General features: G+C 39.7%; 2 protein-coding genes across 4 annotated transcripts in view; one reads left to right on the top strand and one right to left on the bottom strand.

Moving 5' to 3' along the window:
- Positions 1-3,542: 3,542 nt before the first annotated feature.
- Positions 3,543-17,087, bottom strand: part of LOC100706466 (ankyrin repeat and SOCS box protein 13) — a 15,049-nt gene continuing 1,504 nt past the window's right edge. Inside the window, exons 2-7 of one of the 2 annotated variants that reach the window (XM_005450955.3) lie at positions 13,826-14,157; positions 10,886-13,646; positions 10,011-10,210; positions 9,738-9,888; positions 4,866-5,057; positions 3,543-4,776 (exon numbers count right to left, since the gene is read on the bottom strand). In XM_005450955.3, the coding sequence (XP_005451012.1) occupies positions 4,628-4,776; positions 4,866-5,057; positions 9,738-9,888; positions 10,011-10,210; positions 10,886-10,928 (735 nt within the window). In that variant the 5' untranslated portion in view covers positions 10,929-13,646; positions 13,826-14,157 and the 3' untranslated portion in view covers positions 3,543-4,627. Of the gene's footprint in view, positions 4,777-4,865; positions 5,058-7,779; positions 7,915-9,737; positions 9,889-10,010; positions 10,211-10,885; positions 13,647-13,825; positions 14,158-17,087 lie in introns of those variants that run through there. The other variant, XM_025909047.1, reaches the window with a different exon arrangement.
- tasor2 (transcription activation suppressor family member 2) overlaps positions 16,472-17,087 on the top strand; it is a 26,701-nt gene continuing 26,085 nt past the window's right edge. For both annotated transcript variants that reach the window (XM_013270534.3, XM_019361740.2), the window contains exon 1: positions 16,472-17,087. This exon is cut by the window's right edge and continues 204 nt beyond it. The gene's annotated coding sequence lies outside the window, so the exon portion shown is untranslated.

The following is a 17,087-nucleotide window of genomic DNA, read 5'->3' on the forward strand; positions in this document are numbered from 1 at the left end:
TTAATTGCTGTGAAATGCCCATAGTAGCTCTTCAAATCCAAAATGATTTGCATTGAAAATGACATATTTACACACCTGCAAAGCCTGATTTACATGTAGGAAAATTTTACCTCAATATCTGTTGTTGCGTTTGTTTGTTTTCACTGTAAAACATACAACTGACAGAGTGTGACTCTAGATAAGGTGTACATCAACAGATACGTCAATATTCGGTATTAAGCAGTCATCGAAAAGAGCGTCACTGCAAAACTTACAGATGTACTCAAAGGATTTAGGGAAACAAGCGTCAGTACAAAGTCCATTTCAAATGTATTGTCACAAAGAGTCAGAGAACAGCTCATCGCTTTGCCAACTTCCTCTATCTCGTCAAACACAGATTCTTTACTCCCTATTTAAAAACAGGAATCTGTTCTTTTTCATTTTTATATGCTCGAAGGATCATTAGAATTTCAGTTGATGGATGTTTTGCTTAAATCAGTCATCGATTCGATTACACGGCCACACAGCAGCTTTAGCACATTTTACTTCCACTAAAACCTCAGGGGGGCCTCTTATACAGCTTTTGATCAGTAGTATTTATAGTTGATGATGCGTGAGATGCTTCACCACAGCCTAACCGAAACCCTCTTCCTCAAAGATGCTTACAACTGCCAATGTTGAGCATCATGTATTATTTCTGGAAGACTTATAAAAGCAGTAGTCGGCGTAAAGCTTAAGGGTAAGCTGCCACACCTCCTTTTATTTGACTTGACCGTTGCCCTGATAACACAAGCCTACACGGCGAACACCTGCTTCCCCTAGAACACAGCTGCTGAGGGCTAGGTAGGATCAAATGGTCAGTTTGGGGAAGTGGAAAAAGTTTTGAATTCTCAGGACTTGACTTTCCATTAAATAATGACTCACTGTTAAGTGTCTGCTGAAGGTAAAAGGATATCCACAGCTTCAGGAGTTAGAGCAGGTCGTTGTTTTAATCTTTGTGAAGTCGCACTTAAGAAAACACTGTCTGACTGAACTAACACTCAAATGTTTGTTCAAATCTTTATTAGGCACACACACTGAATATTAACAGCCCAGGTTGGAAAAAAATGTACAGCGAGAACAGGGGATGTTTCCTGCAACCGTTTATAACTTGCACATTTCCTCCTAAAAATGCATCAGTTTCAGTTTATGACCTGATTCACAAGCCCTCTTCTGATCGCACTACATTACAAATTGGGTTGAGGTTAGGACTCTGGTTTGTTCATTCCAAAACATGAATTTCTTCTTTTGCAACCATTCTGCTGTCCATTCATTTGTGTGCTCCGAGGGTTTTATATCAGGTATTGCTGCCCTTATAGTCACCATTCATTGTTCCCCCAGTTTCAGTGCATTCATGCATCAGGAAAGCAAAGAAGCTCAAACCCTGATGGTTCCTCTGCCGTGCTTCCAAGTAAGTATAACGTACATCTGTTCACAGAATACCTGATGTTTTGCAGACCATCCAGTTAGCCTTTGACAATCTTAGGCAGCACCGTTTTGGTTTATGTTTTCTTCTCAATGTCATTCTATTACCACCATTATTATTTGGTAATTTTTGTTATTGCAGTGTTCTCCTGTCACTTTGGCTGCTTCATCACCTTTTTCAGGACTACGGGTCTTTCTGTTGGTATAATCTTTGCAAGATGTCAGTTCCCAGGGAGAGCAGTAACACCTTGTAACACCACATTGTATCTTAATGCAGACTGATGAACATCCTGGACTGGTCTCTAGAATTGCTTTTGTAGTCTTTTCTCAGCTTTATGAACCTCTAAAATGGTTCTTCTGAGGTCCTGTGAAAGTTGTGCTTGAGGCAAGGTTCCAACCAATTAATTTTTTGGTGAGAAAATCACCAAGAGTCAATAATAAGCAACGCTTCCAATTTCATCTCCTTAACTGTAACAAGCCCTTAGATGATTCATTCATATGCACTTTCAAACCCAGACTGAGTAATTATTCAGCGTGGTAAAAAAAAAAAAAAAAAACCCCAAACATATCTATTAATGTGTCTTGGATAAAGATCAGACTACATTTATTAATAATCAAAGGGTTCACAAACACGTTTCTTCTAATCCTATCGCTTAACTTTGGAACTATCAGTTCTGGATACAGAAGACACTGACAGCTCGCTAAATCTCATCACCATCATGCAGTTGTTAGTGTGCGTTGAGGTTCTCCAGAGTGAAGAACATGCTGGTATTGGTGAGTAGAAAGAAACCAGTTTTCAGGCTACTGTACTCTCTTAAGTTAGAGAGTAAATTTACAAAAACAAGGCGGGTCCAGCCTGGAAGAAGCTGTGGTGTCATGGCGAGCTTAAAATACTCAAACTGTGGGTAATGACATTAATTCGCTTTGACACTTTGGCACTAGCTGAGCTGTCTCCAGGTGCACTGAGGTTACATTTAACGTTTTGGTTTTTCTTTTCACTTCCTGCTCACTGTTTGCATGTTTGGTTGCTAACATCTCCCCATCTCAGGGCAATTGTTCTAGTTTTTCCACGTTCTGGTTTTAACATCCTCCAGATGAACGTTCACATGTCATCTTTGTTGTTGGCAATATAAATTTGTTTATCACTGACGACCAAACTTTCAGCAAGTTGTGATTATACCAGCTGAGTCTTTGGCTCAGTCCACAGACAACATACTTTGTATTTGTACTTATCTTTGCTGTAAAAACAGTTGGTTAAAAAAAATATGGATTTTACAGTGAATATTAGCCGCTTTGTGCTTGTTACCCATGATGCTCTGTAACACAAGCTCATGTTCAGTCATGCTTTAGTGCAAGTCGGGCACAATGAATGCTTTTATTGTCTGAGTGTAGGTGTAGGTTTCAGGTTCATTTCAGGCATTTGCTGCTTCCTTAGTCTTCAACAGAATGAAAACCATGTTATCAGAGCGACCCTTCAAAAGGGCTGCAGAGAGGACTTTTCCTTTGTGCTTTATGGTCACATTTAGTCATTCACTTTTTGTCTCACCCTAGAGTCTGACTGACTTAAAGGGATAGGGTGCTATTCGAACGACTGCTGTCCAACCACCTACAAGTTGTTTATTTGCAGCTGTGCCATTTTGAAAGGACAACGTGTTTTGGTTGAGCCCATTTTAAACAGTTTTGCACAGAAACCAATAAACTGCCATTAAGATAATACTTGTCTTTCAAAAAGTTTCCATGTTAAGATACCAATGATGTACTTGAGCTTGCTTTGTGACTGAAAGATGCAATCTATATATATATACACCCTTTCACAATATTAGTTCCTGAAAATGTAATTTCAGATCATTTCCAGCTAAGCATTGCCAAGTGGTGTAGCTTGGTTTCCAAACCCATTAGGGAACTATAGGGTTTTTTTGTTGTTGTTGTTGTTGATGTTGATGTTTCTTTTTAAGTGGATGTGTCTTCCAGTGGAACTTTCCATTTATTTTCAAGCAGTCTGTCAATTCCAAAGGAAGTATCTTGTAAATCTAAAACAGTTTTGAGGAGGGTGTTTTAAAAAAAGACGCTTGAAATCCAATTAAAACAACAACAAGTTATTTTTAAATTCATCTGGTAGTCATCTGGTATTTATTTACACAGATTTGATAGAGGTAGAACCATCTGTATTATGTACAAATTTACATTAAAAATAAATACTTACAGAATATACACAAATTCATATAATGATGCAGTCCTAGTAATCAAACCACATGTTCCCAAAACAGTTAATGTAGTATTACGGAGTATTGCAGGGTTTTAGTTTTTTTTGGTTTTCAAACTTACATCCACACAAGAACAAGAACAAGACAAGTATTTTCTTACTATGTCAAACTCCACAAAGCAAACGGTGTTATATCAACAGCGACACATCATGAAATGATGAGTGGTGCTGCCAAAGCCTCTGGTGCGTTCCGATACTGATACCAATTCACGACTTCTGCTTAAGTGGACCCAATATTAGGAGGGGGAAGTACATGAAATCAAAACTACTAATAATGGATATTAAAGGTGGAACTTGGCCTGTTGCAACAAATGCACACCGGGAGCTTACCAGACAAGTCGGCACACACCCCCACAGTTCTGAAAGGAGATCTAAAATATGGAAACCCCCTGTGTGAGGTTGACACTTGCTGCGCATGGCCTTAAAAGGCAAAAATTCATCTTTCGGTCTTCCCATATGGCAGCAAATCGCTTGCCAAAATTGTGCACAACCTGGCAAGGACCAAAGCCCTGAGCAATAGAAGGTGCGGAGATTTTTCTCGGTATTGGGTGGAGGAAATTAGAGGAAAAGGGCATTTAAAAAAAAAACAAAAACATTGGACCTAACATTCATTTGATGCAGAGGCTGCAGTTTGCCAACTACGTCGAACATCAGGGCTAAATACTGCAGGGTTTTCTTTCAGTTTGTCAAAATAATTTGTTGCTGTAGCTATGACCTTAAAAAAAAAAAAATCCCATTTTCAGCTTGCTTAGACAAAAAGTCATCGTATTTAACTGAAAAAAATAAAATAAAATAAAAATCTATACACCCATCTAGTTTGGGAAATGTTAAGACATCTGTGTGGTATCGCTGCCAGCTCCAGCTTCCTGTCACATGACTTTCAGAAGAAAGGGCCACAGGAACAGCCGATGCAACCAGCGATTAAATTTCAATTACTGGAGCCGGAATGTAAGAGAGGAAGCTTATGATACGATTGGGCAAGTCCAGCCTAGAAACAACTTTATGCGCTCTTCTGCCGAGAATCCTCCTCACTGCCACCCTGCTGAGCTGCTGTAAACTCAGGGGGTTATCTAAGACAGAAAAAGCCATCTCAAGTTATGCGTCACTAGTGTTCTTAATGGACTAAAATAAACAGGATGTACTCTAGGTGGATACTCACTCTCAAAGAACTCGAGGCAGAGATACGATGGGGATCCCAGAGTGGTGTAGTGGATAGGTTTCTTGTTCAGGTTATCCCTGGCGTACACATTCCCCCCAAACTCCACAAGCAACTCAATCAAATCTGTGTTTTTTGCCTTGGCTGCGTGATGAAGAGCTGTCTCGTGGAGCTTGGCTGCATTCACGTTTGCCCCTTTCAAGAAGGAAAACAAACTTCTAAGAGTGAGGAAAGTGCTGCTGATGCCCAAGGTTGTGTTTTTTATAGAAATTATCAACATCATAATCACTTTATAAAGCAAGAAATATATTTGACACCAATTATTACAGTAAAAAAATTGATATATATATCCTGGTCATGGCTGCAGGTCCTTTTCAGTAAGTCCATTACTATCAATGTTGTTTGCTGGTCTTTTTAGCCTAAATGTATAACAAAAAACACATCAGAAGCTAGAATTTGCTGCAAAATTGTTTTAACCTTCCTTTAAACTGAAATCATAAAAACAGACTGAGCTAGCTCTCTGTACAGACAAGAGAGGAAGCTTCAGATGCAGTGGGGTATGCTTGTAGCTGCTACTACTCCACTAATACAATTATTATTATAGGATCCATACTGAAAGACAAGGTCCACGCTCAAAGTCTAAAGTGCTGCGCATAACAACGAAGAGAAGTCAACTTCCTGTGTTTAGATGTTTAGATGATGTGTCCTGTTTGTGGTTAAGCTGTGATGATAAAACTTGACTGTACTGAAAATTATTTTTCAGCTTATTCAAAAAAAATGTGAACTTTCATTAGGATTCTTTGCTGGTACCCTGCATGCCATGCCATTTTAAGTTTTAGACTAAGAGTTACCTACATGCCATTAACATGTTATATGTACAGCAGATTTTATTATGGAACAAGCTATGATATCATGGTTATAATAATGCTGTCATTACTAAGTAATGCAGCATGTTTTGTTTCTGCTCTAAAAACAGCTGATTAGTCTTTTTTGTGTGTGTGTTAGCATAGTGTGATATGCTGTCTTATCTCTAATCCATGATGACTGAATAGTACATCATAACTGTAAATTTCATAAGCCCTGGTGCGCAGAGGAAACGACAGAGTCGAATGAGATCATTTTCAGTGATTTGAATTCACTTAATCTTAATATCGACAACATATGCAGTCACACGAACCTTGTTATGAACTGGCAGCCAGGCGGTTCATTTTTACAGAGAGGCAACTATACTAAAGTAAAAACATCAAGATCAAACAAAGTAGCTGAGTGAGCAGAAAAATTACCATACAGTAGTTTAGTACTAAAAGTCCCATATGAATGCATGAGTACTGTGCAAAAGTCTCAAACCACTCCTCAATTCTTCATATTTTGCTAGAAAAATGGGGTAAAGTGAGGCAAGTAGTAGGTGGAGTAATTTAAGCAGTCTTCAAGAATAGTTTCCAGATTTGTGAAGGACATTCAAAGCTCTTCTTTGGATGTCTATGCCTTTTGTTCCAAATTCTGTTGAGGTGATCCCACATTGTTTCAATATTGTTGATGTCCGGGCTCTGGGGAGGCCAATCCATGACCATGGCCGTACTCCATTGCGTGGCTTTCTGTCGAGGTATGTTTTTACTGCATCGGCAGTGTATTAGGGGTCATTGTCATGTTATCAAGCAGCTGCCAATCAAATGTTTCCCAGATGGTATTGCATGATGGATCAAAATCTGATGGTAATTTATTGCATTGATAAATCCATCAAGTTCAAAACAATCTCCAACAACACAGGCTGAAATGCAAACCCAAACCGTGACACAGCCTCCACCGTGTTTTACAGATGGCTGTGGACATTGTTATGCCTCTCTCCTGACCTCCTCTGTATATGTTGATGATTCAAACCAAAAATTACCAATTTGGAATTGTCACTCCATGAGACTTGTTGCCCCCAATTTGAAAAAACTGATCACCTGAAAGGCCAGATCCATCTCTCACATCCAAAATACTATATTATGTCTGTCAAACTGTTATCTTTAGCATTTGACACAGATTCATATAAAGAAATATAAAGAAATTATGTGTTTTACCCAACAAGGTGCTGGTAACAAAGTCCTTAAAGATACCAAAGTTTTCAGGGCTAACAGGACACTGGACACAGTTTCGTCTTTTTTATGCTTGAATGATTCATAGTGTTCAGTGGTTTAAGCAAGAAAATATTCCCATGAAAAAGGTCAGAAACAAGAACTGGGCTGAAAATGAGTGAAAAAGCAACCAATATCCAAAGAAAAACTTTGAAAGGTCTTCGGCAAGCCTGGAGAACTATTGTTTAAGACCACTTTACAAAAAGATAGTACAAGAATATCTGCCTAATTGGCAGAAAAATATAAAGAAATAAGGAGTAGCCCAAGACTTAGTCCCATTAATGTATTTCATTAAACTATTGTGTAAGAGAGAGTTGCAGTCCCAGTGGTGTTTAATGGTCTGACAGTAAAGAATAAATATAAAAATAGAATCCAAACGCTGGCCTAATCTATGTAAACGTGATATAAAGACCATAAGTACAAAGAGGTGCTCTGTTTTAGAACAACAGATTACTACTAAAGCTACAGAAGCTTAAAAATAACTGGAAAAATGTCAAGAAATAAAGTCGCATTCAATAATCTATAGTCATTATAGATTTTGTGAATGCAATTTATTATGCTCATCAGGGAAACAAAAAAACGATATAACATCAAATAAAAAATAAAAAAATTACAAAATTTAGAACCTTCTACTATATGAGCACACAGGTCTGATCTTCCACTAATGTGATGCTATTCTCAGAGAATTCAGGTTCACAGGTTAAGTTAGCATGGCGACATAACCTGGTAATAAGTGAACCACCCTGAAGTTACCCTGATAAGCCCAAATCCTGCTTTGTGGTACAGGCCTCTGGACTCACCTGCATTGAGGAGAACTTTGGCGCAGTCATAATGTTGCCTGGCACAGGCTACATGGAGCGGTGTCCCATAGTGGCAGTCATGGGCCTCCATGTGAGCTCCTTGATCGATCATGAGCTGAACACAATCTGAATTCCCTGATATTTACAAAAAAAAAAAAGAAACACAGAAAATAACTAATTCCAGTTGTATAAACCTAAAAGGTTCGGCAGTTGAGCGAATTTTGGCGATGGAGGTAGGTACATTTGGGATTTTAGCCGCAATAATTATTAGTATCAGAAGAAATAGTCCTTTTCGGTGTCCCTCTCAATGCATTTGTAACGATGTGTAACACCATTAAGAGAGTCACAGCTGGACTTTAAGTACTTATCCTCTAGCTTGAAAATCCTTTATAAATATTAAGCTGAAAATAGTTGTGAAACTCAAGGCGACACAGTCTGTAAGCGGTTTGTTCTGCATCCTTCCATCTTTCTACAGAGAACCTGAAGGTCACAAAGACTTTTTCCCCAGGACTACTTTCCAATTTTGTCCTACATCTTGTAGTCCTTCTGATCCATATGAACTACATACCTTTAACAGGTGCATGCATACAGTTCTCTTTTTGACTTGGGCTGTGTGGTGAGCTATCTGAAGCTTTGGTGATTCTATGACAGATGGATTGGGAACAGTAAATTCCACAAGAGCAAAAAAAAAAATAAAATAAACAAACAAACATCTCTGTGTCACTTTTGTAGTTATTATTGTAAAATGAGTATGTCACAAACCAAGCACCAAGCCCCAGGCCCTGGATGCAGTTTCAGTCACGTTGACAGTTACATCATTGCAAAGCTGCGCCCACAATCACCGTCTGTCTTAACACTGGTCAGTGAGAGAGTCGGTGAACCTGCTCGTCTAGTTTTTGTTTTTTTTTATAAATACAATGGAGAGGATTTGTGCAGGTGGAGCTACAGCTTTAAGAACAGTGATTCCCATTGTATTCACCACCGGAGCCATAAAGGCCTCTGTTACAATACAGCTGCACCGTTTCTCCACTAGAGAGACCATCTTGCCAAAAGTGTTTGCTCATCCGCCTGCACACCCAATTTGAATTCGAGTTACATCCCGTTCTTAATCCATAGGATTTAATATAATGTCAGCCTACCCTTTGCAGCTATAACGGTTCAGCTCTTTTGGGAAGGCTTTCCATAAGGTTTAGGTGTTTATGGGAACTTTTGACTATTCTTCCAGAAGTGCATTTGTGAGAGACACGTAAGGCCTGGTTCACAGTCTCCACTCGAATTCTTCCCAAATGCCTTTTATCATGTTGAGGTCAGGACTCTGTACAGGCCAGTCAAGTTCTTTCACACCAAACTGGCTCATTCATGTCTTTATGGACCTTGCTTTGCGCACTGGTGCGCAGTCATGTTGTAACGGGAAGGGCCGACCCCCAACTGGGGTCGAAAACCATTGCATGAAGCTCTCTACACCATGTTCTTGAGCTAATCTGAAGGTCACATGAAATTTGGAGGTCCGTAGCGATTGACTCTGCAGAAAATTGCTGACCTCTGTGCACTATGCGCCTCAGCATCCGCTGACCCTGCTCTGTGATTTTTACAACTCCTACCACTTTGTGGCTGAGCTGCTTCCACTTTTTTATTATACCACTAACAGTTGACTGCTGAATATTTAGTAGCGAGGATATTTCACGACTGGACTTGTTGCACAGGTGGCATCCTCTCAGGGATATCACACCAATTCACTGAGCTCCTGAGAGTGACCCATTCTTTCACAAATGTTTATAGAAGCAGTCTGCATGCCTAGCTTCTTGATTTTATGAACCTGTGACGATGGAAGTGATTGGAACACCTGAATTCAATGATTTGGAAGTGTGACTGAATACCTTTGGCAACATAGTGTATTTTAATCAACTGACATGGCTTAAAAAATGATTATGCACAATGTTGTGTTGCACAACACACACCTCCCATGCAGGCTTCATGAAGAGGTGAGAAGGTGAACAGCGGGGGATTTACAGTTGCTCCATACTCCAGCAGCAGCTTGACGCAATCCAGACTGCCAGCTGCACAAGCATCACACAGTGGCGTGCTACCATCGATGTTACGAGCGTCCACCTGAAGGACAGGGCCGTAATGACAGCACACATGCACCATGTTGAGCTACCACCTAAGCCACCAACTGTGCTTGATTCTCTAGTGACGCGCCAAAGTCAGGTAGCACCACAAAACCTCCTCACCTGTGCGCCAGCATCCAGCAGCAGTCTAACACACTGGGCCTGTCCCTGTATACAGGCCTCGTGCAGGGGAGTGATGGAGTCCACAGCCACTATGTTAACTGCGGCACCTCCCTCGATCAGCTGCTGCAACTGGAAGGCCCTGCCTTGTGCAGCAGCCTCGTGCACTGCTGACCTGTCTGTCCAGAATCCAAGGCCGTGTGCTGCAAAGATGTGAAACCAAACAAAACCTAAGAGCATCTATTCACAGTCAAGGGAAGGGGGTTGGGGGGGTGTATGAGTGTTTATACTACTTCTTTCTAAAAGAAGAGCCAGAGTGTTTCTTCTCCTCATAAAACATGCAGCTCTTAATCCCATGTCGATACAACTTTGTATAGAGTTACACACTAAATAACATAAAGTGATGACAAATGCACAGGAAAGGAGAAGAGGTTTGGGAACGTGACAAAGTGGGAGAAAGTGTTTTCTCACAACCTAAATACAAATCACACAGATAATACTAATGCTCTGCACGTGTGGAGCAGGGCCCAACCCATCTGAATAGCACATGTATTTGTCTTACATGGTGTGAGGTTTGCGTTATAATGGATCCACTGCTGAACCAGTTGCACAATAAGACAGTTCAATGCCTGCTGGTTTCAGCAACGAGCTTAAAGTGCGACGTCATGTTCTCAGATGAACGTCAACCAGTTTAAGATACCATGCTGGCTTAATGCTAGCCTTGGTCAGCATCGTCAAAGGAAGCTGAAAGGGGGTCTCCACGAAATGAAAAGCTAATAAATCGAGGATCTGCTGGCATCATCGGGCTAATAACCGGCAGACTCCTTATTGAAACTGCTGTCTTGGTTACTGTTAGTCACCAACTCTAAGCTACTTACCGATTTCTCCATACAAAGACGGTCTGGCCCGTGTGATCTCCATTTCATGTTCCTGTTTTTGTCTCTGTCAGCAACGCAGATTCAGCCGAGCATGGTTTTCATTTTAAAGCAAAGCAACAAAAATCGAAAGGACTGCATTACTACGAGTACTACCACACACACCGTGCAGCCCCGTGCAGAGTCTGAGCAGCTGAGGTTTAGCCTAAATAAACAACGCCGGGGAATTCTGGGATATGTAGGCGAAGGGTTATGATTATTACAGATAGATAAAAATAATAAAGGACACACACACACATTTATATATTTATATACATTTGTAGATGTTGTGGTTCTTTAGTAATGCAGAATAATAGGACATATGTATTTATTTGCGTAGCACATTTTTAAAATCCATTTTGTGGATTCTAAGCATAGACTGTATGTAAAAGATGGACAGAGCAATGGGAAGCCTTGGTGTTTTTCATTTTTGGAAGCATAAGTTGCTATTTGTGATGCAACATGGAAAAAAACCCACCAAAGATGTAGACCAAATCCCAGTGTCGTCATAGAAAGTGTATTCTGGTTTTTGTCAAAAAAAAACAAAAACCCAAAAAACAAAGAACCCGTAAATATTGAAAATGTTGGTCTATATTCTGTCAAACCTATCTTATGAGATACTTATGAGTCTTATGATTCATTTTGAGCCAGAAAGAACATTCCTGACACACTGTAGAAGCTGCAATCAGTTTTTTGATTGTAGCTTTTGACTGACTATAATGTAGAACACAGAGAACAAAAAACATATAATTTCTTTATCTTCTTTTTTTATACAACCCCTTCACAACTCCTGTTGACTGCAGCCTATAAACACAGATTAAAAAAACAACAACATGGAAACATTGGAAATCACTTTTTGGACACCACCGGCTGAGCACAAAAGCAATAATGCAATCAGGAACAAGATGTTTGTCATCTTAGTGTCACTTAGTGTCACTGTCTGCAAATATCTCTCCACACACTATATCCCAAAAAATGTAATTTATTGAACTGTGTCGAATGCACAAATTGTTAATAAACAGTGTACTGTTCTGCCTCGGTTCCTCATCCGGGAAACCTTTGGCTGACACTGTGTCTGATCAGGGGTTTCTTAAAAGTAAGAAACAGTTTACAAACAGGAGACTAATATCTGTTTACATAATAACGTGATATCTATCAATCCATTATCCTGTTGGATGACCTATAAAAATGTGTAAATTGTTTTTTGTACTAAAGTGTAAACATGTTTTGTAATCCTTTAAAAATGGTGTATTAACATAGCGTGAATTGCCTCACTTCTGGAGTCAACCGCAGTTTTTCGCACTTCCATGTTAGCTTCCTTTTTCAGTTTCTCTACTTTATCTAATGACTTTACCTAGTGAATAACAAAGGTTTACATCGCTGTCCATAATGTGGGATGTAAAGAACTGTTTTTTATTCATTTATGGCATGTGCCTGTTTAGAGCTAGCTTGGCGAGCTTTAGCTAGCATGACACATTAACTCATGATTTCACTTAAGTGTTATGGTGGTTGTACTATTTTATATTTCAATTGCAACTCCTAGGTTGGATAAGGTTAAGTAAACAGGTTACCTGTGGGATGGATTGCACCCTATACTTCATGGTTGATGGTAACAGTGGTTATTAGTGGGTTCATTCTGGTAGCTATTTGTATGGCCACAGAACTTACCAATAGCCACCCAATTACCACTTCCCCACAATGGAAAGGGAAAAGTCATTTAACCAATTTTTTTAGATTTTAGTTTTTTTGTTTGTTTGTTTTTCTGGAGACACCCTCTTGAAGCATTAAAAATTAAACTTCCTCTTTCAGCTTTCATCTCTCTCGATCCTATCGTATCCCCAGCATCGTCTTCTGTCACACCAACCTTCTGCGTGTCCTCATTTGCTGTAGTCTTCCTCTTTTTGTCATGCCTAGAAACTCCATATTTGACTGCTGAGTTGAGCATTAATAACTAAGCACTGCACTATAGTAAATCTTTTACACAGGAGGTTGTAGTAAAGGTGGAACATGTAAGATTTTTGGCCTTCACGGTTAAACAAAAATTATCAACAAAATGTGAAGAAAGATCAGACTCCAGGTGAACTGTGTTGGAAAGATTTTTGCTGAAGTGAGCACGCTTGCTAGCTTCTCATACTTACACGTTATATCTAAAGGCAGAGCTTTTATAGAAATATAAAATTAGCGATCAGTGGTTGTGTTTTCCATTGCCAGACAATGTCACACCACTGCAATCATTCACCAACCATCATGAATGACGATGTGACGGAGAAGCTACGTTGTATCAGCTTGCAGTGACAAGGCCTCCAGTTCTTGTCTTCTTTAAGACCGTGAGCACACACACACGCACTGTAGCAATGTATGTTTGTCAGCGCTTGTTGTTCCTTAAACAAGCAAACCATAAGCATCAATCAGCAACCACACAGCAGTGTGTTTTGAAGCCGTTTATCAGACATGTACACTTCTCACCATCGTGTGACTCTTCTTCAGAACACTTGTCACCTCCTCTCAGGCTTAATGGATCACATTTCCCAAATGCCTGTGAGACTCTGCTTATTTCATATCTGTTTTTAGATGCATGTCATTATGCTGTTTGTGCAGCCATGTCCTGTGATTATGACACTGCATGTCGTTCTTCAGAACGAGCTGATAAACTTCTGATATCACTCTTCTTCTTCTTCTTTTTTTTCATCTTCGTGCTGTGCATTCATTTTTACTTTATTATTTTCTGTGAACAAAAACACAATTTCACTTATCAAAAGTTTCTCATTTTGTTTCATCTATCCAAAAGATTTTCTTCTAGAAGCATTGTTATTTGTCAATATATCTTTAATATCTTTTGACTTTGTTAGCGTCTGTTTTTCCAAAGTTAGGGTTTCCAAGGCTTTTTCTATAGAAGTCACTTACCTTTACAGAGTGCTGTAATCAGACACCAGTGCATCTTGATCATGGAGGTCAGCTTTTATACTGTGGTTCAAGCATTTCTTTATTTGTCATTTCACAATTAGCTTAGCCGAACAAGCTACAAGTGACAGCCATAACAAAGGCATAGCTTCTCCAATTGTGTCATTCTCCCATCCACTCACAGGCTGGGTTCATCATGTAACTTCTGTTTGTTCCTTGTAGCCATGTAGATTCCGTCATGGTTACTTACCTGGAAAAACGTGCATACATGCTTTTCTGCACATCACTAGCCATAGCTCTGCCTTTGCTGGCCGCTTTCAAGCCATTTGTCATGTCTAAGAAGACAAGCAGAACACAAAGAATAAATTAACACAAGAGAGGAAGTCAATGTGACTGTTTATTTCCTGTAAAACCCTTGAATCAAAAATGTTGCAAGGTGGGGGAAGATTATTCTTAAAGACCTTCTTTTTAAACATTTAAACATTTGCAATCAACAGTAGCTTGACTTGAAACTCTAAGCCCAAGATCAAGAATCACCAAAAATTCACATTTTCAATGTGGGAAAACGAGGTACAGAGACCAAAACTGTGCTTGTATCAGGCTGTAAACAGGTATTTCTGTAGTAATGTCAGCACTACAGCAGAGATTCTGTAAGTATGGGGAGCTAGCAACCTAGTGGTCAAAAAGAACTGTAGCTTTGGCCATTTTAACATTAGCTTCATATTTTAGCCTTGGAAGTTTCCATCTGGTTAATACAGCTTCTCTGCTTTTTATTTTCAATATCTAACAATGAAACTTTTGCAACATCTTCCTACTACTAGGGTCTAATGTAATACTATGTAGGTTGACATATGACATTGTGGTAAATAAAATAGAGGGCTAGGCAACCAAAGCCTTGAATGCCCGCTAGCAATGAACCCTCTGTGACAAAGTGATGCATGGCAACCAAATTGCTTTCTGTGTAAAAACCCATTTACACACTTAGTGATACAATACTATTTGCTTGTATGTTGATCATAGACAGTATAAAAGACATAGCTACTCCTGCAGTTGCCAACTGGTTTGTGAAGTCTTGTTTTGAAGCCTTGTGATGAGCATTTTTGCCATTTTGGTGTTTTGAAACCCTTTGTTATGAAGAGGGGCAGATCAGACTGAAATTGCATTGGCTAACGACTTGTCAATCACAAATCATTAGCTCGTGACATTATTCTGGACAATATACTTTCTGGCACTTCAAATGGCAAAATTATTCATGTTTTATACAGTACAACCCAAAATGAGTGAGTAACATAACCGTGGTTGCCATTAATTTTTCATGTACTACAAATATTTGAAAAAAAAAAGAAAACTACTGAAAAACTACTAGTCCAGTGATAGTAAAACCTGAAATTTAAAAGGTTCACCTTCAGAGTAAAAGCTGTGCCTCAGTGCTGCCACCAGTTTTTTTTCAAAAGGCACAACTGGTTTACAACGTGTCCGTAGACAAGTCTGTCACTCCCATGCAAACTGGGACAACAGCAATATGCTAACAAGGAGGATTTCTTCCAGCCAGTTGGGAAATACTCATTCTTCCCTAATGAGTGGGTGCTGCCAGAAAGTCACAGATAGGCCTCTAGGCCTGTGTTCATATTTACTTGATTGACGTCACATCCACTGTCACAAGCCACCACTTCTGCCAGTGCTGCATATCTCAATTTTTGCAACCTGGCATGTTGTGTTGCTGCCACCAAAGGTTGGCTGAAGACACGGCTGTAAAATTGTGTCATTGTTTATCACTGTTTTAATTCTATATCAGAACAGAAGCTCAGAGATTTACAGATTATAAAGAGGGAGATGTTGCAATGGTCAGATGTGGGAAGTCAGAATTTCTGAGTTTCCAATCAAAATTTGAACTTGACGTTAACAATCCAACATGGTGGCACGGACCATAAACAGTAGCAAAACTGTAAAACCAGGCTTTATCCATGGATAGGTGTAGCAGTGTTTTTAGGGAAAGTAAGTATTATGCCATATTTATTGTGATATCTGAAAAAGCAAATACTGTTTTTTCTCGCTTTTTCTGGAATACGCTAACTCAGGAGCGATGCCATTCCCGAGTTCCGACATCTACGATCTAAGTTATTTTGAATGCAGCATAAGTGTTTTTGGAACCACAGCTACCACCCCAGGTGGCCATTAAAAAGAATGCAGGTTCGAAGCACTTCTGCACTGGCTTCACTTGTCAAACTAGGAAGCTGTGTCTTTATCCAGTATGCAGAAAGGCTATTTCGAGATAAAGGCAGATATCAAATATTTGTTTTTGTTCAGCTCACAGGGTGAACTTGCACTACACATGCTCTTAGTATAATGAGAGGAACAAACAGATGGGCAGAGGAACTAGGCTGTCATGTGTCTCAAAGGGTGAACTATGGACTTGCAATGTCCCACATGTAAAAAAAACCAATCACAATGAAGTAGGGTACTCAAACCAGGTTACTAGTTAGGTGCTGTAACCTTTGATAGTGATATAGGCAAAGATGCCCAACATAACATAGCAGTCAGAGAAACCTTTTAAATAGAGTCATGCAGACCACTACCCCCCCCCCCCCCCTCCCTTTTTTTTTTTTTTTTAACTAAACAGGCAGCTACACATTTCCACTAGTTTACGGAACAGTTCGTGTAGTTTTTATAGTGATTAGTTAAGTTACCGTGAGTTTGCCTGTGCATTTGGTAAACAGGTTTTTCCGGGAAACTAAATTTCATGGGAACGTGCTAAAGACGTATTATCACTAATCTCCATAACTACCACCGCACCTCCTGTAGTTTATCTAAACTGTGCTACGGTGTTCAATCAGTCATATAACCCATCAAACCGGTTGATAACGAGTTAGCGTTCAAACATAACCCCACGGTGTTAGCTTGTTTGTTGTTATAAATCAGTATTTCTTTGCGAAGAGGAGGGAAAGGGACAGGAAAAAAACGGACACGCACACACACAGGAGAAGTGAGCCGCAGGCGCAAACTAGCTTCAGCATAGCTTCAGCAGCTGCCTCGCCAACACAGTTCGGTGTAGACTTTCAAGATGGATGCTTCACCTCGATAGGTTTCTGTTTCCTTTTCGAAACCGACGAGAGTAACACCGAGTCCCCACGCGAGGAGGCATATGGAGGACTGAGGGGCTTTCATGAGTAAACAGACGCGTTGTTTATGAAACGATAAACGTGAACCTACGTGGATATTTTTGCTTCTACGTGCTGTGGACAAACAGCTATTTTCTAACTTCCTG

Source organism: Oreochromis niloticus, linkage group LG7 (assembly GCF_001858045.2).
Source record: "Oreochromis niloticus isolate F11D_XX linkage group LG7, O_niloticus_UMD_NMBU, whole genome shotgun sequence".
Lineage (NCBI taxonomy): Eukaryota > Metazoa > Chordata > Actinopteri > Cichliformes > Cichlidae > Oreochromis > Oreochromis niloticus.